The sequence below is a fragment of the Protomyctophum bolini genome, assembly GCF_963924005.1.
Source record: "Protomyctophum bolini genome assembly, chromosome: 4".
Classification (NCBI taxonomy): Eukaryota; Metazoa; Chordata; class Actinopteri; order Myctophiformes; family Myctophidae; genus Protomyctophum; species Protomyctophum bolini.
The window spans coordinates 40,370,070-40,394,382 of NC_137865.1; the positions used below are offsets into that span (position 1 = coordinate 40,370,070).

The 24,313-nt window shown below is 43.5% G+C and overlaps 1 protein-coding gene across 1 annotated transcript in view; it reads right to left on the reverse strand.

Moving 5' to 3' along the window:
• Nucleotides 1–24,313, reverse strand: part of LOC308313737 (carbohydrate sulfotransferase 8-like) — a 78,486-nt gene that overhangs the window by 46,709 nt on the left and 7,464 nt on the right. Inside the window, exon 2 of the mRNA XM_080761028.1 lies at nt 13,427–13,664. Within this exon, the coding sequence (XP_080617154.1) occupies nt 13,427–13,598 (172 nt within the window). The 5' untranslated portion in view covers nt 13,599–13,664. The remainder of the gene's footprint in view (nt 1–13,426; nt 13,665–24,313) is intronic.

A 24,313-nucleotide genomic window follows, 5' to 3' on the forward strand; every position in this document is an offset into this window, starting at 1 on the left:
AGGTTTATAGGCATAGTTTTACTGAGGTTAAGGTTAGGAGTTCCGCCGGCTGTACGCCCCGAGGTGAGTTGGTATTCGAGCGTCTCGTTTTGCTATTGGAGCGTAAAGCCACTCAGGGCTTTATTAAGCAATGCCACCGGCTGCTCGACTGTCTCTGTATGAGAAGTGTTTGTGCTTTTAGAGGCCCTCGAGTGACGTTTACATTATTTCTCACCGTGGTCATAAATGTCGCAGTACGTTATGGCATCTTTCTGCAGTCTTACAGAAGGATGTGTCTCTAGAGCCTGTATGGGTTAAGAGGAAGACTAAAATAGACACTCAATCCATGGATTTGTTTACCGTCACAAAGGTGGAATATTTCCGCACTGTGTCATCCGCAGATTCCGCAACGGTTCAAGGCTGAGGTTAAAAAGAAAACGGTTGCCTAGAACGGTTCCATTCTTTAAGAAATCAACCTTCTCTGTGACCCAGTGCTTCACCGAATTGTTATTTTTCATCTGCACGTATTTTAATTTTTTTCTCTCCTTTTGTTATACCTGACAGGGTACGGTACGCACTGACGCAGGAGGCTGTGTGGGAAATTATAAAAGAAATACGGTGAAGGACCTTGACAGGAGCCTCTTGTTCTCTCATTTCTCTATTGTGTACAAACAAAAGGGGCAAAACATCATGTCAACATCCATCAAGTGGAGGTTATTTCAATAACATAAGAGTTCAATTTTAACCTACTGGTCTCATCTTGCTTTTTTTCCACCACATATTACAGAGGCTTTTGGTATAGTTGAAGATGAAACGGAATAATTCGTTTTAAAATACGGATTGGTGCCTCCACTCCATTACGCAGCTATATGTGTGTGTGTGTGTGTGTGTGTGTGTGTATGCATGTATGCCCGTATGTATGTACTGTATGTATGTCCGAGCACGGAAAGCTGCAACACGCTAAAGGCCTATTCATAGTCTGGATTTTCAGGTGGTGGGGTGACCACCGCTCCGGTGGTGGGGTGACCACCGCTCCGGTGGTGGGGTGACCACCGCTCCGGTGGTGGGGTGACCACCGCTCCGGTGGTGGGGTGACCACCGCTCCGGTGGTGAGGTGACCACCGCTCCGGTGGTGGGGTGACCACCGCTCCGGTGGTGGGGTGACCACCGCTCCGGTGGTGGGGTGACCACCGCTCCGGTGGTGAGGTGACCACCGGAGCTGAAATAACGTTGAGTAAAAACAGAGAGAAGGGCTGGAGCGGTGGCGGTGGTTTGCTCTTCACCGCGGCTCGTTATAGTTCGGTGGTCACCTCACCACCGAAAATCCAGACTATGAATGAGCCTTAACTCTGTCACTTCTCGACCGTTTCGGACGCAGGAAGGCCCCGTTGTGGGCACGTTCCTGGGGGTCTGGATGTTTCCCCCCGGGGGCCCAACATGGTAACTGTCATTTCTCGACCGTTTCGCACAATGGGCGGCTCGCCGGAACCGGCCCCCTATAGGCGCATACCTGGGGGTCTCGCTGTTGCAGGGAACGCCCCCCCCCCCCCCCCCCGCACCTTCACATGGTACAGTTGCACCGCTCACTTCACACAAGTGTGATTTATTTTTGATTGGCTGTATGCCGGAATAGGGAATTGACTCTTAACAATATATTTAAAGGATCTGGTCATAACTCATATCCTCCATAGAGTGTTATTATGTGTATTGTTCTGGTGAGGAATAAGGAATTAGAACTGGGCAATATAACATATTGTGATATATGAGACTATAGATATTGTCTGGTATTTTGGTTATAATTGTGATATAGCTTTTAAGAGCAATGCAGCAAGTCATAATCTTTGTACCTGTACCTGGCCATGAACTGATTCTAATTCTGTCATCTTTTCCTGGTCTTAACGGCTGCATTATTGCAGTGTTGACAGAATGATTTGATGAATAAAACTCTCTCCTAGCAGAGTGAAATAAACAATGCACGACGCTACCTGCTTGGTCATCACATCCACATTACTAATGATCTTTTGTCAGAGTTGTATGAAGCGCCAATATAGTCATCTCGAGGTATTAGGTAAAACATATTGGGAATTGGATATTTGATTTTGTCAATATCGCCCAGAGAGAAATCACTCCAGATTAAGCAAAAGTCTCAAGGCTGTGCACCTCAACAATATCATAATAATAATAATAATAATAATAATAAAACAGCCAGCACACACAGTAAATGTCTTTTTCACATGCAGAGAAACCCAACACATTTCTACATTCATGCAGCTCGGCAAGATCGAATGGTACAAACACTGGTACAAATAAACCATCGCTTATAAGTTATAACATCTAGGCCTAGATCCCAAAATAGGCCCACTTTTGCCCCCAAAAAGATCAGACAGATTGTTGGTCCAGACTCCAGTTCAGTCTCTCGAGGAAGACTGTTGACTGAAGAGGGCGCTGTTTCTCCTTTATTTGCAGACGGGTTCTCAGATTGTGTCTAGTCTGACTCATAGCTTGTGTCTCTTGTGATGCCACTGGTCAGCAGTGGTGTAAAAGTAACTAAGTACATTTACTCAAGTACTGTACTAATTTTGCGGTATTTTTTACATTACTGGAGTATTTCCCATTTTCAGTATACTTAGCCAATCTACAAGCTCACAATGCTTTGCGATAGATCAGCTATTTTCAAAAGATTTGTATACATTTGAAAACTTGTGAAATGGGACATTCTGCATAACGAGTAATTTCTAATGTTGGTATACTTTAAGTACATTTTGATACCAGTACTTTTGTACTTTGATTCTGGGACTTTTACTTGTAACAGAGTATTTCTACGTTGCAGTATTGATACTTTTTACTTAACCCATTTTGGGCGGGAACCCATTTTGGTGTTCGCATCATGTCGTGCTTTTATAGCTATTGAAAAATAGCAGATCTACAAGCTCATAGCGCGCCACCGAGTGGCGGCGTGGCGCGCTACGAGCTTGTAGGTCTGCTATTTTTGAAAAATCGAAGAGCGACTGACATAGAAGACATTTTTAGAATCTGATCTCGGGTCAGAATGGGAAACTGTCAGGATGTAGAAGAGATTTTTTTTAATCTGATCTCAGGTCAGAATGGATCAAGTAAAGAATGTGAGTAATGTGTCCCCCAGCGGTCAGACTGGACGCTCGCTGCCTGCATTAGTACTAAAACCTCTACTTATGGGACGTCGGCGCGCTCAGACCCTCCGGGGCAGTTCCTGTATTTATTATTTGCAGGGTGACTTCACTGGTATATTAATAGAGTCGGGCAGACTCTGTGAGCGTCACCATCCATGTCACATGGACAGCCTTGTACAGAAGGTCGGGAGGGTCACTCCTTTCCCCAAGGTTTACACACCGGGGGCAGACAAACAGCCTCCCATAATGGAAGAACAAGGAAACCTAACGCATTTCACAATGTTCAATTGAATATTATATACCGGCAATGGCGGCCATTTTGCACTTAAGTCATACTCAGGGATTGACTATTCTCAACCAGTTTTTTAGGGGGGCGCCACTACGCCCGCCCCTCCGATGCATGGCCTTCTGAAATTACGTCATATAGGCAAGCCAAGTCTATGGACTTTTAGGGCTCCAATCTTGCGCCACCCCTTATCCCTTATCCCTAAACCTATTTGCCATTTTTTTTTTACTATTTTGAAAATAGTTCAAGTAGCCGATCTACATCTGCACGTTGTGAGCTTGTAGATCAGCTATTTTAACTATTTTAAATGGTTTTTTTAAATAGTAAAACATGGTAAATAAGTTTAGGGATAAGGGATAAAGGGTGGCGCAAGATGGAGCCCTTAATGTTTATTGAAAGCCTAATTATACATTTCCCGTCCCAGCCAAAGTCTATGGACTTTGATGTTTATTTAGGGCTAAATTATGATGTAATTTGTGCCAGCCATGTCTATGTTTAGGGTAAATGATCAGCGACATCATCTCACTGATATAAATACACCTTGTAATGAATAAATATATTTCATTTTTCACAGACATCAGAAGAACATCAACATGCCGCCAAAAATCTGGGCGCCCCTCACTTCAGATGAGTGTGATTTATTTGATTATTATTCACATTTTGTTAGAGAGTCACATTACAAGTTACAGCAAAAAGTAGTTTGGTTATGTAAAGTAACTTAATGTGAGGGTGTTAGTTCCAACACTGTATACAGTAGGCCAGATTCATCACGGTGACACTCGACAGTGCTTTTCGTTGTCGCCGCAATAAAATAAATAGACCAGTACAGTATAATAACTAGAAAGAGGCAATTCTGGGAAATTGCAAAGTGTGATTGCCTACATCGCAGCCGTCGAAAATGGAATCGCTTTTGGCTCCGCGTTGATTAAGCCACCCTCGACACGCGATTCAGATTTGGGACGGATCGGACATTCCGTGCGTGAGTTGTGGCGTTTTGCGTGAAATAGGCCCCTCCCACTAACTTCGGAAGACGATTACGGCCGAACGATACAGAAGATCTAAAATCTGACTGTGCCGTTTTAATCGGATAGGTCCCGAGATCATGTGTACCGATTGTTGTGAGATTTGGACAAAATCTGTAGGAGGAGGAGCAAAAAGTGTGTTTTGAACAAAATTCAAAATGGCGGGAAATCTATCTAGACGCAAATGGGCGTGGCCTATATGGGGAGATGCGTCATGACCCAAGGAATCCAGGGAAAAAAAATTACGACCTACGGTTCAAGAGTTATACCCAAAAACGTAAAGTTGCCTATTATAGCGCCACCATGAGGCCGACCGGTATACTTCTAAGGTAATTAATTTTAGTAATTATGATGAATCTCTCCTCCAAGTCTTGTAAGTATAGCCCTTACGGTCTCAGAGGAAAAAATACTTGAAAGTGAGTTTTTGCATTTTCCCATTCATGTCTATGGGGAAATTTAATGCACTAATTAATTCATATCAATTAAACTATCCGACAAATGTCTTAGCAGTTGATACGCACACGATTCCCGATGTAGCCCGTCGTTTTGACATATGGCTCGAGTGCGTGCGACAAAAACTGTGGGAGGAGTAGCGTGCCAAAATAAAGTTTATCTAGTATAAAAATAAAGGAGAAATAAAAGTGCAGTAAAACAATAGTCTGATTGCCCTCAGGGCAATCACACTAATTATGGCTGTTGGCGCCTGTATTACATCTGTACCGCAGGAACTCACTCTCAAAATCCTTGAAATGGATCTCCATTTCCTACACGTCGATATCCAGTGTTTTATTTTAGGGAGGACAGTTTTATATATTAGGCATATCAATATTTTATACTTTTTTTTCGTACTTAAAAAGAGTCTGAGGTAACTTAACCCATTTTGGGTGGGAACCCCTTTTGGTGTTAGCATTATGTTATGCTTTAGCTATTGAAAAATAGCAGATCTTCAAGCTCGTAGGTCTGCTATTTTTGAAAAATCATGAAAATGCGGCACAAATCTTTGAAAATATATATTCTTTCAGAGCGAATGTTTTTAACTCAAATCTTTGCTTCTGAGGGGTTCCTGGAATAACATATTTTCAGATGGGGATCAGCGGCCTATATTACATATAATTTTTGGGGTCCTTGACATGAAATAGTTGAGAACCACTGATACAGAAACACAAGGTATTTCAGAAAACTGTCATTTTATTTAGAAGACATTATTAGAATCTGATCTCAGGTCAGCATGGGTTAACGTTACTGTGCGTCTCCTCCGCTCCTTGCCTTATGTGTGTGGATATGCTGACAGCAGCCAGCCACACGGTAGCTACACCGCCACACCACGCACCACTAGGGACTGAGTCAGCGCTAACACAAGGTCAAGGTCTCCTCAGAATGTAAGCCTTTATGAAGACAGCAGTATGGCCCCCTGAGCCTTCCTCCCTGCTGTGTGACCTTCCTCCCTAAAACAGCTCATTGGTAATCGGAAAGCTAGCGTTCGATATCATCTGTGACGGGAGTTTCTTTCTTTCCGCGAACGCCACACAAGGTCACACCCCGTATACATGCAGTAACAGTGTTGATGTGGCGTCTCCAGGGTCCTTTGGCCAGTTGCGTATATATTCATGTACATTTTGCATGGGAAGGCGAACTGCAGACATCAGACATCGTCTGACTGGAGGGAGCTGGCTACAGTGTGAGAATGAGGAATCATATGCTAATACATCTGATCTTGACTTTAACCCATTTGGTGCGGGAACCCCTTTTGGTGTTTTAACTATTGAAAAATAGCAGACCTCATAGCTCATAGCGCAGGTCTGATATTTTTGAAAGATCGTGAAAATGTGCATATATATATTATTACATACTTACACAGTGAACATTTTAACTCAAATCTTTGCTACTGGGGGAGGTCCCGGAAGAACATATTTTCAGATGGGGGGGGGGGGGGGGCGGAGGCATATTACATATCATTTTTGGGGTCCTTGACATGAAATATTGAGCACCACTGATACAGAAACATGAGGTATTTCAGAATTTTGAAGACAGGCCTAAATGGGTTAATGGAAATAAAGAAGTGATGATTTGAAAATTATACAAGAACAGTGCAGCAACCCAGACTCCTTGACTTTGACTGCACACACACAGCCGCATCCCCCCCCCCCCCACACCTCCTCCTCCTCAGTTTTTCCTACCACTTCCTCTGAATATGATCATGATCTCATGTCCACAGGCTCACTCACTCACTCCATATTACATGCCATTACAGTACATATAGCATTAGCATTGTCCGCAAGAAGCCACCCACAAGACGAGGGGGAAGAACAGAACGGAGCATTGAGATGCCAACAGGCAAACAGTTCTCGAGGAGTCATCTCTCTCTCTCGCTCTCTCTCTCTCTCTCTCTCTCTCTCTCTCTCTCTCTCTCTCTCCTGCCCACTCTTTGGTCTCTACAGCTGGGGGGGGAAGGGAGAGTTCAAGCTGTCTACTCCTACTTCCTTCAGTCGCTACACCGTGTGCAAACTAATTGGCCGGACAATAGCTGTCAGTGTGTTGACCTCGCTGAGCTCGCTGCTGGTATATAGATCTCTGAAATGATCTCTAAATTAACCCAGCCATACTGTATGTACATGATGTCTCATATATATATTCTTTTCTTTTCTCTCAGTGAAGCTAATATACTTTAAACCATTTTGGAACTGAGGTCGATTAAAAAATAAGGCTTCTAAATCCTAAAAAGAATTCTGAAAAACCCATGTTTCTACAGTATATGTCAGCGGTGCTCAACCTTTTTCATGTCAAGGACCCCCAGAATTATCTCTATTGGGCCACGGACCCCCATCTCAAAATACTTTAGTTAAAAATGTTCGCTCTGAAATATACAGTATTCAAAGATCTGCGCCACATTTTCACGACTTTTCAAAAATAGCAGACGTACAAGCTCGTAGCGTGCCACTCGGTGGCGCGCTATGAGCTTGTAGGTCTGCTATTTTTCAATAGCTAAAGTAGAACAATGCTTGAAAACACCAAAAGGGGTTCCCGTCCCGAAATGGGTTAATCTATAGAAGCAGGTACATTTCTTGAAACTGTCTTTAAACTTATTTAAAGACAGTTTCAAGAAATGCAAATCTGAAGACCTGTGAGGGCGTTTCAAGACGTGGTTGATGGCGGATTTGGTGTGATGTATTATTTATTTATTTATTCTTTCTGAATTGGTCCAGTGCCTGTTGCAGCGCGCAGGAAATGATAATAATAATAATATAGTCTCGTGTGTTTGATTTGTATTCTGCTCTATGCCTTGTTTTGCTTCCTCATCACGGATCAACATCAATAAAAGATCTTCAGACATCTCCCATGGTCGACATGTCTGAAGTGAGGAAGCCTTTGTTGTGGTTTGGAAATTTGGAGAGGGGGGATAATCATATGCCGTGCAGTCATCTAAATAGATAAAATGCAATGCCAATTGCCCTTACAGGGGCGAGACGGCGTGCCAGAATTGTTTTTAAAGCTCACGCTCCCCTCGCCTTGCGGAGGAGGCGACACAGATCTCGGGCCCAATTCATATTCTCAGATCACGTAGCACGTGCGGAGAATACAAGCACTTATAGAGACAGCTAGGCCGGCTGGGATGCAGTATGAGTGGGGCTTTAATGGACCAAAACAAAACCTTTGGATGCACTGTGGGCTGTATACCAGTAAACCCTGTTTCCTGTGTGTGCGTGCGCGTGCGCGGCGCGCGTGCATCTTTATTAATCTCAATAAACATGCATACCAGGATTTGGCCTTTAAAACACGGGTATTAGTACTTTTTAAACACCCCTCGGCGGGCCTTAAAACACCAAAAGGGGTTAAACCCTGCACTAGTGTGTAGGCCTACTTCACTGGCCCGATAAATATCAGGCCCTTCCTTTTTGCCCTCTAGTCTACACCAGATCTCTCCACAGAGAACAGCAGCCCATCGACGTGTACAAGCTCACTCGCAGCTTGTAGATCTGCTATATTCAGGAAATGTTCACCTATTTTTTGGTAGAATCTTTGCCTTGTGGCCGAATGAAGGTATTGCAGTTGTCCCCAAACACATGAACGCGCTGGTCCGTTGACTATCATTGTACACGTTCACGATGACATGTGAACGCTGTTTCATACGTGAACGCACCTGGAACGCACGTGAACGTGTGCAATGATAGTCAACGGCAGCACGTTCATGTGTTTGGGGCCAATCCATCCCAGAATGCAATCTGTTCCTATACCCGGAAGGAGGAGTGAAATCGCCTCATGCGCTTTTGAGCAACTTAATGCAAGTGGATGGAAGGAGAAGTCGGATGTCTTCTCTATTCATATATACTCTAAGGGGGGGACGCATAGCCAGGGGCTCCAGTGAATTATGGTATGTGTGATATGTGAGTTTATACCATAATCACAGTGATCCAAAATACTATTCCATCATTCAAGGGCTTTTGGATATAAAGTAAACAGACTCAGAGGCCTGTGACCAGCTGATGGTTGTTGACACTTAATTAATGCATCAAGGAAGGCATTTATTATGGCCTGGGCTGGCCTAGCGGTCCAGGCACCTATAGGCTGGCAATCCAGCCTGACAGCGCGTCGCGGGTTAACCGGGTTTGAGTCCCGACGACCTTCCCCATATCTCTCTCCCCGTTCCCTGTCAATCTACTAATATATCAACAAAGGCAAAAAGCCCCAAAAATATATAAAAAAAGAAAAAGGAAGGAAGGCAATTATGTTTCTGTCACTGTCAAATAGGTCTAAAATCTATTCTAGCATCTTAAATAAATGTTGTGAATACAGTATGTGTTGTGACTTTGATCAGCGAGTCCTGTCTACTATACTCGGAAGCAAAGAACCATATCACAAATTAATCCCATTCTGAGGAGCTGATAACTGCTGTATAGCAGGACATTAAGCACAGAATTTATTGACAAGTTTAAAAAACACACTTTTAACACTTTCCCTCCCATTCACAAGTTAGTGAGAAACTATAGGCAGTCAAATGGGGATAGCGATGTTTTTGTCCTGCAGGCAAACTGTTAATAATAAAAGTAATAAAAGTAAACTTGTTAGGCCACGCATTTTGCCAGCGTGGCCATCTGTTTGACGAATGGCGAGGGCAGCAGTACAGTATATAAACTACTCTGTAAGCAGAGGTCACGCCCCCTGGTGGCCCCCCGTGGTCTTAACATAAACTACTCTGTAAGCAGAGGTCACGCCATTGAGCGCCCCGTGGCCACCAGGTCACCGCTCTTAACAAATTGTCCAATAGTCCAAAGAAATAAGAGCCAGGCAGAAAAACATTGACAAATGAAAAAGAAGAAAAAAAACAACATACCAGCAAACACCAGGAACATTACAAGTTGGTTGAGGAACAGGTTTTACAGCGTGTCCACTGTGTGTCCACTGTGTCCTTTTCAGTCTTCACCAGCTGCAGATGTATTTATTATAGTGTGAGGTCACCGGGTCATTGATTGTACAGTAATAGGCTATCCTTCAGTTTGTTCTCTCCTTTTCTGTTTAACCGCTTTTGGGCGGGAACTCCTTTTGGTGTTAGCACTATGTTATGCTTTAGCTATTGAAAAATAGCAGATCTACAAGCTCATAGCGCGCCACCGAGTGCCGCGCTACGAGCTTGTAGGTCTGCAATTTTTTTTAAATCGTGAAAATGTGGCCCAAATGTTTGAATATAATATAATAACAGTTTTTAACTCAAGTCTTTGCTTCTGGGAGGGTCCCTGGAACAACATATTTTCAGATGGGGGTCGGCGGCCAATTACATATATTTTTGGGCGTCCTTGACATGAAATATTGAGAACCACTCATATAGAAACATGAGGTTTAAATGGGTTAACCACTTTCAACCTGGCATCCCAATTTGTCACTACAGGCGAACATTGCTCCTCGTAGAAATCGCAGACCTACATTACGTAAGATCACGACACATCGCAATGCAACCGCTGTTCAAATACATAGACTACTGTACAAGCACTTTGAGATTTGCAAGAATGTAAAGTGCCGCAACTGTGTTATAAATACAACGTATTACTTATAAAGAGCTTTACTTAACCCATTCTGACCTGAGATCAGATTCTAAAATTGTCTTCTACATCCTGACAGTTTTCTGAAAAAGCTGTTTATTCTTCGATTTTTCAAAAATAGCTAACCTACAAGCTCGTAGCTAAAGCATAACATAATGCTAATACCACAAGGGGTTCCCGCCCAAAATGGGTTAAACGTTGGGTCTAATAGCATTATAATTACATTTATAATGTAATTATAAGACTTCAGAACATTCGTTATAAATGTTAATAATTAAGCAAAACTACTTATAACAAGGACACGTTATAACTGACTAGGTTATGGTAGTTCTAATGTGCTGTTCCACTGAGCTTATAATGCATTATGACCAGCACTATAACCGTCTTATAAGTTATCCATACATTATAAACATTTCTAACTATAGTGTTATGAAGCCTTATGAGTGCATTAGAATGTTTATAAATGTGATTATAAGGCATTACAGATCCCCTGCCTTTAGATACAGTGTTACCAAAGAGCTTACTGATGGCATGTACGTAGGGTCACCATCAGGCCAAGCTGAGGGGATTGAAAACGTTGTTTTCCGTGCATGCAGAATGTTTACAGTACGTGTGCATCATTAGATTAGGTGACAGACAGACCTGGTGTTCCAGGAGGCTGTAGTGTAGAGGCACGGGGCTAATAACAGCGGTGAATGCCATTATTATCGGATGCACAATGCGCCCAACGCCCCGACGATTACACCCTCCATGTCGATGTTCGTCAAGCAGGACTGTGAAGTGATTGAAAATCTGCATCTGTTTAACCCGTTTAGGCCTGACGTCGAAAAATGTCTGTTGTTTCTGTATCAGTGGTGCTCCATATTTAATGTCAAGGACCCCAAAAAATATATGTATTTGGCCACCGACCCCCATCTGAAAATATGAAGAAGCAAAGATTTGAGCTAAAAACATTAGCTCGGAAAGAATATATATTCAAAGATTTGTGCCGCATTTTCACGATTTTTCAAAAATAGCAGACCTACAAGCTCATAGCGCGGCACTCGGTGCCGCGCTATGAGCTTGTAGATCTGCTATTTTTCAATAGCTAAGGCTAAAGTATACATAATGCTTAAAACACCAAGAGGGGTTCCCGTTCAGAATGGGTTAATCTATGGTGTCAGTGAGGGAACTCGGAAGGGAAACAGAGGCGATTGCGAACAGAGACATCACAAAAACCAATTTCAGGGTATTGTGCGTTCTGCACTGATGGAAACATGGAGGGGGGGAGGATGCAATTTAAAAGATGGCCTCTGTTATGTGTTCATTCTTTTATGCTGTTATAATGTTATATTGATCTGTTGAAATGTAATTTAGGAACTCAACCATTTCCAATTTCCTTTAACTGCTTTCTTTTCTTTCGATCCCCATCACATAATATTATTCTACTTAAATGAGGTACGGTACGGCAACAACCCCATGCTTCTGAAAGAGTGCTTAACTACAAAACAATATATGCATACACATGCCCCCTCATTTCCATTCTGTTGGAATGCATCTACAGGTACATTTTCTCCATTAACTGCACCAAATGACTGTATGACGATCATTCAGACTTTAAAGCTATACCTAAGCCTAGCTCATTGTGTATATTCCAATGCCAAACTAAATACCAATTCCCCAAAAAGGCCACTCGGTTTAATATTGCCCATGTTTATGAGACAGTAAGTGGCATATAACCCGGCTCTGGAAATTACTCTGCTCTGGAAATGGACTGTCGCCACTGTGTGACACTCAGAATCCACCTCACCTCACCTCACCTTACAAACCACCTCACCTCACCTTACAAACCAGACACATTCTTTGCACACCCTGAAAAACGAAGTTCACCTAATACTACTAAAGTGTAGCCACTTTTGGCTGGCTGGTTGGAAGATACGGTGCCTGAACTGATGGAATTGGAATGGACTTGTATCAGGACTTGTTTACTGCTGTATATTATGACCAACATGAACATTACATTAAATGGTTCACAATTCACTGTGAGGGAACACAAGTTCTATTACTTTTTCCACGTCAGTTCAAATGAGAGTTTTCCCCTAGTGTAATATATCCAGTCAAGTCTGAGCCACATGTTATCACCTGAAAACAAGATGTTGCAACGTCACCCTCTGTCAACCACAAAACAATTGAGGCCTCCATTAGGACACAATATAAAGGCACTGCAGAAGAACAAGGAAAACAACAACCAAGTTTGAGGAAAGAAGGAGCAAATGGATTACAATTACAAACCAGAATGACACCAAGAAACGTTATAGGACATAATGGGTTAAAATAATACAGTGCATATTATTTGCATGAGAGAGATAACAACTAGGTAAAACTACAAATTAATTTTCAGAAAATAAATCTGAAAAGATATAACAAAAAACAAACTGTAAAACAGACTTTTCTCCACAATGGAAGTATAGCATTTTGGCAATAAATGTGTCAACTAATGGTGGACCACCTGCCAAAGTGGTTGGCAGCGCATGCTAGCACACCAGCCACAGCACAACATTTAGCAGCATTTGGCTGGCGGTTGGTGGTAATAATTTCCCATGCTGTTCCGCACAGCATGGACCACTACTGGCTGTGTCTGTGTGAAATATTGACCACAAGAGAATAAGTAAATACAGTAATACAAAGAAAACGAGTGTAAGCTGAGCAGAACACCTTTGTGACCAAATTTGACTGAGAGACTGCCATTGGATTTCTTTGATTTTTTGTTTTTTCATGTCAAATGAAAGCAGGGAATCACAGCTTCAAATGTATATGTTGGTGGTTCAGTTTGACCCACCGGTTTTGGGCAATGTGTCGGCTGATGCTCGCCCACGCTTAAAACGCACTGTTAGACCGATTTCCGGTGCATGTGATGGAGTATAAAATGAACTCGCGCTTATAACTCCACACAGAGTATACGGACGGACATCCACTGACCTGGGGTCTGCTGCTGGACGTGCATCTCGGAGAGGTCCTGGAGGCGCACGAGGAGCAGCAGCGAGCCGGCTCCCAGCAGCAGGAGGAACCACAGGGAGCAGTAGAGGGAGCAGGGCAGCTTCATGGCCACCAGGAGCAGCCTCTTCCCTCCGCCCGGAACGCAGCGCAACATCCAGAGGACGCCCTAGAACAGACCCAGTCCGCCTGGCTCATCCCACTGCAGCCCAGCCTGCGCAGACTGTGGAAGGAAAGTAACGGTAACAAGGTGAAATAATGTATATATTTAACCCATTCTGACCTGAGATCAGATTCTAAAAATGTCTTCTACATCCTGACAGTTTTCTGTCAGTCGTCAGTCATTTTTCAGAAAAAATAGCAGACCTACAGGTACGGTCTGTTTTTCAGTGTTTCTGTTGCATTGAATCAAAAGTAGCAAGTAAGAATGAGACGGTTCCATACAACAACATACATTCCTGTATAGAGGGTATACAGTATGCACATGCATGAACTAAAGTGAATGGGAAATCGAGTGGCAAATCGAGTGGCAAAGTGACTTGGCAAAGTGAGTTTAATGTCGTTTAATGCAATCAGATAGATAGGACTTTTCTGTTTGGATGTATGTTTGGACTGTCAAGGTCAGAAAGTAGTTTTTTATTTACACTGTATGATGATGATGATGATGATATCACGCGAATACCCTTAATGTACTCGGCAAGTAAAGTGATTCTTGGAAGGGGAATAGAATACATCGGGACGGAAGAAACAAACCACCACACATGAGAAACAACCGGAGGTGGAGGAAAGGTGGATGTTTGACAGGAGAAACGCTGGTAACGCTCTGCTGTGGCCCTCGCTCTGCTGTGACCTCGCTCAGCGCTCTGCTGTGGCCCTCGCTCTGCTGTGGCCCTCGCTCTGCTGTGACCTCGCTCAGCGCTCTGCTGTGACCTCGCTCAGCGCTCTGCTGTGGCCCTCGCTCTGCTGTGGCCCTCGCTCTGCTGTGGCCCTCGCTCAGCTAAAGCGAATGGATTCCTGAGCTGTGCATCATGACACGTGAACATTGTGTTGCTGACAACAACATATCTATGAAGTTTATCCACTAATTGGCGGAGAATCTCTGAGAAGAAAGACAGACAGCTGGCAACGATACGATAGACTTTTAAACAAACAAAATGCCAATACATCTCAAGGCTCATTTAATAACTAAATATGTGTTGATTACTGTGTGAGAGTGCAATCATCCAATCCACTAAGCAACTCAAAACAAGGGTGAATACCAGCCACTTGTAGCCTGGATCCAGCCCAAAGATCCCGCCCACTCTCTTGAGTGGACTGCATCTTTTGAAGCTTCAAGAAAGCTACAGTCTGATAATCAGGCTAAGCCACTTGCCATTTTGGCAAATCTTTTGGAGGCGCTATACCCACATGTTTAGCTGTATTGCTCATCCTTACAACAAGCTATACCTCATTGTAAAGGATAATCTGTATAATTGCACAACTTGTGGTTTGTCTGTACCGTCCACCTAGCCCTCATCAGCCCTCTTCTCTTCTGCACCTAATCCAGGCGTTGCAAGGCTTGCTTCCTAATCCTAGCTAAGGGGCACCAGCTGATCTTTGAAGGCTGACTGCAGGCCAATGTGGCTCAGCGGTCTATGATGATACACGGCTTTGCAGAAGACCCGGAGACGTCAATGCAAAACCACAACAACAGCACAGCACAGCACAGCGTAATGATACATGACAGTCTAGGGATAAACCACGGCCAAAACACAGAGGCAGCGTGACACACATGGACGACAGGAGACACGGAGGAGCAATGCTTCAGTCTGTCTAGAAAGAGATGCTTACTGTACTGCAGCCAAAACAAGCCCAGCTAGCGTTAATAAGGACTCTGCCAGCCTAGTTAAATATGCGGGTGTGTGCATGTGCGTGTGTGTATGTGCGTATACATACGCATATACTGTATGTGCATTAGTGTATATATATGCATTTCCACATGTTTACTCTCCATGAGATCCAGAGAGGAGATGTTGCTGACTGCAGCCTTCCTGTTCCCTAGAGACCAGACAGCAGCTGTTTCAAACAGCCTCTCTCAGCAGGTGCAGCTAGCCGGGGAACTTAGGGGATCAGGCACACGCACATACCGGTAGGCACGCACATAGACACAAGCACATACCGGTAGGCACGCACATAGGCACGCATCACAGGCAGGCACGCTCAAATTAAAAACGCACACACAAAGACACGTGTGGCTTGCGTACAGACACACACACACACACACACACACACACGTACACATGCACGCATGTACGCACGCATGTACACACACACACACACACACACACACACACATGTACAGTACACATTCACACATGCACGCACGCACGCACACGTTTCTACTTACAGTATAAGATTGAATTATACTGCAATAGAGAATGTTCTCGATTGATCCACTATATCTCTCCAACACACGTGTGCACAGTTAAAGGATGTTCATAATTTAGACGTCGCTTGGAAGGACAGAGTCACAGACAGACAGAGAGACAGACAGACAGACAGACAGACAGAGGCTGGCCTTGTGATGATGATATGAGCATCTTTTTACCTTCCTTCAAACCAGGCAAATGAAAAAACATGAATGGCTGCTGCTGTGCTCAGCACTCTCGCCGAAATAGTTTGACCAATTAAAAAGCAATGCAGAAATGAGGTAACCAGGTGGCTCAACTGTCTGCCACATAGACGCAGATCTAATTATGTACAGTACATTGCAGGTTTCATTCTGGCTCAAGACCAAAGCTATAATCCCTTATCGTTGGCCTAACTATGCAGATATACTGTGTACAGTGTGTTGATTTGCTTGTTCAGATATGTTGTTTATTTAGATAGACATTTTGTTGGCTTGCACCACAAATACAAAGGATATTATTTAGATAAGGGCAGACCGAGTTTAACCCATTTTGAGCGGGAACCCCTTTTGGTTTTAGAAAACTCGTGAAAATGTGGCGCAAACCTTTGAATATATATATTCTTTCAGAACGAATGTTTTTAACTCAAATCTTTGCTTCTGGGGGGGGTCCCCATGGAACAACATATTTTCAGATGGGGGTCGGCGGACAATTACATGATGTTTGGGGTCCTTGACGTGAAATATTGAGCACCACTGACATATAGAAACATGAGGTTATTCAGAAAATAGTCTTGATTTAAGACGTCAGGCCTAAATGGGCTAATATCTATAAGCACGGGTGGGTAGGGTATATATTCCTGCTGGGCATTTTGCTGCCTGTCACACCTAAATGGTGCCACTACTACAGAATTGGCCACCTGCAGGCTTGTCAGCCGGGAGCAGCCGTACCCTTCACTGATGTTTTGCTATCTGTAATCCCAGAAACATCTTGAAGTGGTGGTGCACGGGGCAGCATGCAGGGACGTCTTCCTGCCACTTTCTGCAGCCCAGCTCAGTATGTTGTTCTTGTGTGTGTGTGTGTGTGTGTGTGTGTGTGTGTGTGTGTGTGTGTGTGTGTGTGTGTGTGTGTGTGTGTGTGTGTGTGTGTGTGTGTGTGTGTGTGTGTGTGTGTGTGTGTGTGTGTGTGTGTGTGTGTGTGTGTGTGTTTTGTGGAATGAGTCCCAGCAGCCACACAGGCCCGCTGAGCCGCGGCTCTGGATGAGAGCATCTGCTAGCCTGCTGCTACATGCCTACATTGTGTTTATCTCATTTAGGCCCGACGTCAACATTTAAAAAATCACACCCGTGTGAACTGAGTGGTGCAATCCCCCCCCCCCCCCCCTCCCCCCTCTCTATCATTAGCAGGCAGCAGGCACAGCACTATCGCTCTCTCTGTTTCTGGTGCCCCCTACTGGTACTAATAAGTCATATACTCGTGCTCATGACCACTGCCACTGCCACATAGGTGTACGGACATTTCTGGTTGTAGGAGTGGTTGCACCACTCAAAAAAGTATTTTGAAAGAATATATATTCAAAGATTTGTGCCGTATTTTCACGATTTTTCAAAAATGGCAGACCTACAAGCTCGTAGCGCGCCACTCAGTGGCGCACTATGAGCTTGTAGATCTGCTATTTTTCAATAGCTAAAGTATATAACATAATGCTTAGTTAAAACACCAAAAGGGGGTTCCCGTCTAAGAATGGGTTATTACAAAGCTCCCTCAGGTACATTTTCAAGTATTTTCAGCAATGGGGATAATTATTATTTGTGTTTGGTAGACCTTGTCTTATACAAGGGGTGTGTGCAGCACCCCTGCCTTAAAGGGACACTATAGAACGATTCTCAACAATATATATTCTATTTCATCTACGATGTCACAACATACTAGGGATGTGCCGATGAGACATTTTGGCCGATATCGATATCCGATATAATTAATGGCCATTCCAGCCTGTCAAAGTGGGCAGGGGTTAGGTGGGTTCGGGGAGTGAGGCCATGCAAGTAGTAGCCTGACCAGTTTGTTTTGGGAAGTCTGGAGCCTTGTTTTAAGGGCCTTAGAGGTGCTGTGGTACCAAGAGGTGCATGCATAGTCGAAGAAACCTTGTATGAGGGCTCCTGTTCTTCAAGGTGTTTTTGTTGACCAGTGAGGAGATCCTGTATAGGAATCGGGGGGGGGGGGGGGGGGGTGCGATGCGATCTCTTCTCTCCCCTCCAGGTAGGATTGCATCCAATTGCTTTTAGCTTGTTAACCTGCAGTACGGAGTGGTTCACAGTGTCAAAAGCCTTCGCAGTATTCGCAGAATTTGCCAGCATCCACCTCGTGTCGCTCAAATAGATGAGGCATGTGTCAGTGGAGTGGGATGTTCTGAAGCCAGATTGGATTTTTTTTTGTGGCAAGATACTTTTCAAGCTGTTCATAGACTATTTTTTCACTTTCGAGATAGAGCTAAGAATAGAAATAGGGCGGTATAGTTGCCGGGGTCTAATTTGCTCCCTTTCTGGTGCAGGGGGGTTACTTTGGCCAGCCTGTATTGGTCCTATAACCACTGCTACCTCCATAATGTTGTTAACATTCTGTATTCAAGGCATAAAAAAAAGGGTAAATCTCAAATGTAATACATCAAAACATCCCTTGTTTTACTCCTCCACACATCTGCTGTGATCTCCATGAAAACAGAAGAGAAGAGTGGAGGGCTATGGTCGGCCACAGGGCAGCTCTGCACTGAAAGAAAACCTTCTATTGATTCACTGACTGCAGCCTCCAACCCTCTTTCTAGATTCCTCACATCCAATAGCCATTAACCCATTCTGACCGGGCACCCATTTTGGTGTTAGCATCATGTTATGCTTTACCTATTGAAAAATAGCAGATCTACAAGCTCATATCGCGCCACCGAGTGGCGCGATACGAGCTTGTAGGTCTGCTATTTTTGAAAAATTCGAAGAACGACTGACATTTTTAGAATCTGATCTCAGGTCAGAATGGGTTCATCACACCAGTGTGTGTCCAGTGGAAACCTGGTATGAATCTGATCTCAGGTCAGAATGGGTTCATCACACCAGTGTGTGTCCAGTGGAAACCTGGTATGAATCTGATCTCAGGTCAGAATGGGTTCATCAGACCAGTGTGTGTCCAGTGGAAACCTTGTATGAATCTGATCTCAGGTCAGAATGGGTTAAAAAAAAAGTTTTGTGGAAGCTTAGACAGACAGTGAATCTTCTTCTCAAGCACTATTATCTGAAGATCAATAGTTTTTTTTCTCTCCCTTCGTTCCAACAAAAAAACAGTTTGACTTTGAGGGCAACTGAAGGAATTCTGCATGATTTATCTATAATGATGACTCTTGCTATGTGTTTACTTCCACCGTGTCCATCCTTTATCACTTGGCACTATGTTGGCAGCATATTAGCAGAACTATAGTCTACGCCGGTATTATGTAGCCTTTTTCATTGCATTTTTCTTTCACCATTCTTTTACTTTTTACTTTTACCGATACCAAATCAGTCATTTATTATTTCCGCCAGGCCGGATCATGGCCGCACGGCAAGACAATGTTTATGTTTGTAAGTCTGTTTCTTGTAGCCTATTGTATTTGTTTCAAGTAAGGAAGCTTTTATAAACAACGCTCACCTACACACATAAGCAAAAGGCTTGCAGCAATAATGACGTGCGCCGAATTTGGCGTTTTGTTTATTTATTTTGTTCTATTTTAGCCTATTCCCAGCCAAAATTCCCAAGTAGGCATGCATGCTTCGGCTAGGCAAAAATGGCACAATCGCCATGGCGTTCAAATGGGCCAATAGGCTTTCATATTATAGGGGAAACAGAGTGTTGCGTCGTATGCACAGTGAATGGTGGAACCCCCTCCTTGCTCCCGATGTGCATGTTGGTGCCTTGCATGGTTTCCTCCGCCATCGGTGTATGAATGGGGGAATAGTAATGTCTCCCAAGCATAGCGTTCTGTATTGACGTTTCGGACAACATATTGCATTACGTTCTCCAGTAACGTTTTGGTAAATGCACAATCCATGTAAAGCGCTTTGGATAAAAGAAAGCGCTGTATAAATGCACCATGTACACACACACACACACACACACACACACACACACACACACAGTAGGACTTGGCTACCACCAGGCCTGTCCCGACTCCCTGTGCGTTCTCCACCTGTTATTTTGCTATTGAGTGATAGTGTTGCTTGTTTAGGCCTGAAATCTAATCCTTCCTCGTCTTCTCTGGTACTGATTGCTTTTCCCTGTAGTTCAAGACAAAGGTTTTAGAATTGATAGTCCACGCCATGTTCCCCTTCCGTAATCAATGTTAATTCACTTTTGGCTGGTTGATGCACTATAGCTGCATTGATTATTCGACAGATTGGCCGGAATGATACAGTGGCACAGCATGTGAAAAGAATCAGATGATGATCCCCTTGATGTCGTTGGTTGTGGATATAGACCGATTCCATACTTTAATGCTTAGTATGAGGTATAAAGTACAGCAGCCTTGTGTTCCTAAAACAGATTGGATATTGGGTAAGACTTACGTTATGTATCTTTCAGGACCTTTCACTGCTTTGTCTCAACCATTACTCAATGGCTCTGGTCTCGGCCACCGCGGTGGATATTTTGACATTCTGTTTTGTTTTTGTTTTTTTTATGTTGCCACTACTGTTGGAGCAGCCATAAACTACACAGGTTCATCCCGATGTTCTGGGAGCACTCTTTGTAATGTTAGTGTTAGTAACGTTTGAAGCAGACTAACATCAGTCTCTTTTCCATTCACTGTAGTAGAAGCTTGGTGCGGGGAAACCGCAGATGTGTCGTCTCCGCCTACAGGAAATACGTAGGCTGCGACCATGAGACCCGCTACGGAATCGGTCTATAGCTGGCCATTGAACACAAGACAGTATCCTGGCTGCTGGCCAATGATCAAATCCCATCGGAACTTTTCTTCAGCGCCGCCTCCCTTTAGTTTTCTCCCTCCCACTAAGACTAACAGCTCTACTAACCCTTCTAAAATCAGGGGTCTTCCATGTAAGGAAGGACCCATTAGGAGGGAGGGAGGGAGGGGGAGAGAGAGAGAGAGAGAGAGCGAGAGAGAAGCGGGGACCGCCACAAGATGGCTCACTATATTTAGCTGATTGTCTCATCAGTGTCTGTTGATAGTCAGAGGATATTAATAAAATCTGGGAATACATTTCTCACCAAGAGTTTTTCTTCACCAATGTGTTTGTAAGGGTGTCTATACTGTCTACTAACATATCCCACATTGGTTTCTATTCAACCACCCCAGGGGATTTTTCTTTTTACAGCTGCTGGAAGTTGGGGTACCATACAACCATTATAAGGCAAAATGTTCTAAATTTCACGTGACATGTCAAATCTATAGGGGTTTTTCATGATTCCGAATCCATTCCAAGCATTAGTTTTGCACGAAAAACACTCCTTGGGCTGAAAACGGCCAAAGCCGTCATCATAAATGTGATTAGGCCAGCACATTTGGGCACATTTGGGCAAGCTTAGCTATGGCCAAATTTAGCCCAAAGAGTGTTTTTCGTGCAAAAGTAAGGCTTGGAATTGGTTCAGAATCATGAAAACGCTCTCTATCTCCGTAGTATTCCAGAAATGTCCTGAAGTCATATTAACAATTCATGATTAATGTGCCGTGTAATAGAACAACTCACACAACACACAATCAAGCTCTTTGTTCTGACTCTCAATCTCTTTCATTGGAATGAACTATATAGCCTGCATGCCATGAATTAAAAGCATTTGAGCATTTGATTTGAACAGTATGCCAACAGTACTCTCACTCATAGTGGATTATGATTACTATGCAAGGGCATAGATTTGGTCTCAACATCTATAGGGGCACAGCGACCCACCCCAATGCATGCTGCACACGCGCAGGTCCAAAATAACACAATCAAAAGCAATGCCTAATAGAATGCTACACTGGAAATGTGCACGAATAATAATAGCTCCAAATCCCTTTGCTCTGTAGAGTCGGTGTTAACTTTTAATGAGTTAACCTTCAAGGACATATGATCGTGCGATCGCAACGTGCCGAGCTGAGGCCTCGACTCCTCGATGGTGATATAATAAAGTTTTGTCAATGGATGTTCATGGATCGTTTGGCTTGATGCCAGTTTTAACAAAGAAGCTAATGTTCTCCCAAGGAGAAACGAGTGTACAGTAGTAATGTCTGATTAGTTAATATCATCACATCATATCTCTCTCTCTATACACACGCACGTCGCACACGCGCACGCACACACACACACACACACACACCATGTGTAATGTTGTTATGGAAACACGAACAGGCTGTACAGCCTGTAAATAAGCTAAGAGAGACCATCCGAGTGTGCTGTTTGTGAATCAAACCTCTAAAACCCTTTACTTGTACCCGTCCCGTCCCCCCTGTCCCCCCTCTTCCCTTTCTTTGTTTTCTTTGAATAATAACACGATGGGAACTATATGCACACAAACAAATCTCACCCACTTTTTTACTTGTAAAACTGTGCTGTGACACTCGGTGGTGCGCTATGAGCTTGTAGATCTGCTATTTTTCAATAGCTAAATTATAACATGTTTAAAACATCAAAAGGGGTTCCCGCCCAAAATGGGTTAAGAACGCTCATCAGAATAACAAATAATACATCTTCTAACTAAAGAACACAGGCCTTTCTATACTGTCCCTCTACTATCCCTCCATAAAAAATATATAAAATGAAGGCGAAAGCCACAAAAAAAAAACAAGAACACAGGCCTTCCATCCATAGCTCTATTCCACCAGACTCTTGTCATAAATTGAGGGTTGGGTGCTTTCTAGGTGCGGTCTTACTGGAGAAATAAACCGTCTACAATGGAAAACTCATAAAACATAACACGATATCCAACCCTAATTCACAGTTTAGTACTATGGCATAATTTCCTCTTGGCAGACGCAAGTATACCCAAAGCCATAATTTGTGTGACGGATAAAAGACACCATTACACAGTTTTATGCCCTGTTGATCTTTTTCAATTTATGTATCATCATGTCATGTGTGTCATGTGTGTGTACACACACACACACACACACACACACACACACACACACACACACACACACAGTATAATGTGAACAGTCCAGGCAGTTAGAGCTTCCGTCAGTCCCCAAAGCTTACTAGACTCAACATTATTGAGTCTGTCAACTATTATTGCCTGACCTCTGACCCTATTCCTGGCTGAGTCTTCTTCACTCAGGCGGAAGGAGGCTTTCTTTCTTTCATCAGGTCTGCCAAGGAAACTGTACTACAGCTGAGAGAGAGGCTGGTGGACAGCGGCTTGGATTAACATGACAGATGGAGTGCTCACACTGAGATCAATAGCTGTCTCCACCTTCCTCTGTGTGGGAGCAAGTTGATGTCCGATAACCTTATGGACAGAACAGAGCAACCCTTTACAAAACGGACGGGTCATGGACGTCATCCATCATCACACGCTGCGTCCCCGAGGTGGCTCATCAGCACTCTGAAATAGGAAACGATTGCAAATATTGAACGTGTCGTTTTGTGTCAATATTGTGACTACACAGAGTTACAACTTCATATCGGTGAGTCAGCGGGGAGCTATTTGGAACTGCCCGCAACACGGAGTTATTGGATGTTTTTTTTTCTTCTTTTTTTTCGTTTTGATTTGATGGCACTGAATTGGAACGAGAGATATAAATAAGAACACAGTTGCACATCTTCAACTCCACATAATATGGAGACCCAGAAATGTCAGAAAGCATGGTGGCTTTTTGCAGCAAGCACATTACTGCTTTTGTCTCAGAGACACAATGAGCATATTGGGTGAGATGATGAGATGCAGCATTCTGTTAAACCCTCTCTGACGTGGTGCTAAATCAATTGCTAAGACAATTACTCTACAAAAAGCAAGGGAGTAACTGTCATTGTTACTCCTGATTTAATAGCTGACCCATCTTAAATGTAATGATAGGTATATTGTGTTATTGGAGTTCACAGTATAAACTTTCATACACCTCAGCCACATGCCACTGTAGCACTTCTAGGTAGGACATCGAAGGCTGATTTCTGGTAGTATGATTATGGTTTCATCAGAGAATGAAAAGGGGATTAATCTACTTAGCTCGACCCCGTTATTGTGGTGGAAGAGGTGGCTTACGTTACAGTATCGACTCGGCGGATTTACAGATTATATTGCTGATCATATTCCTTGCCGTCCTTGTATTCAATCACTGTTAGGTCTCATAGTGGGTCAACATATTTCAATTGGAAATTGGAATATTTCAATAAAGAATACAAGCTGAGATCCTTGCACTGAGATCCCAATTGGAACAGCTACACTGCACATAGGTGGCATTGAGATGGAATGGACATAGATTTCAAATGTCACTCAATAGGCTGCTCTATATCAAAATCCATCCCTG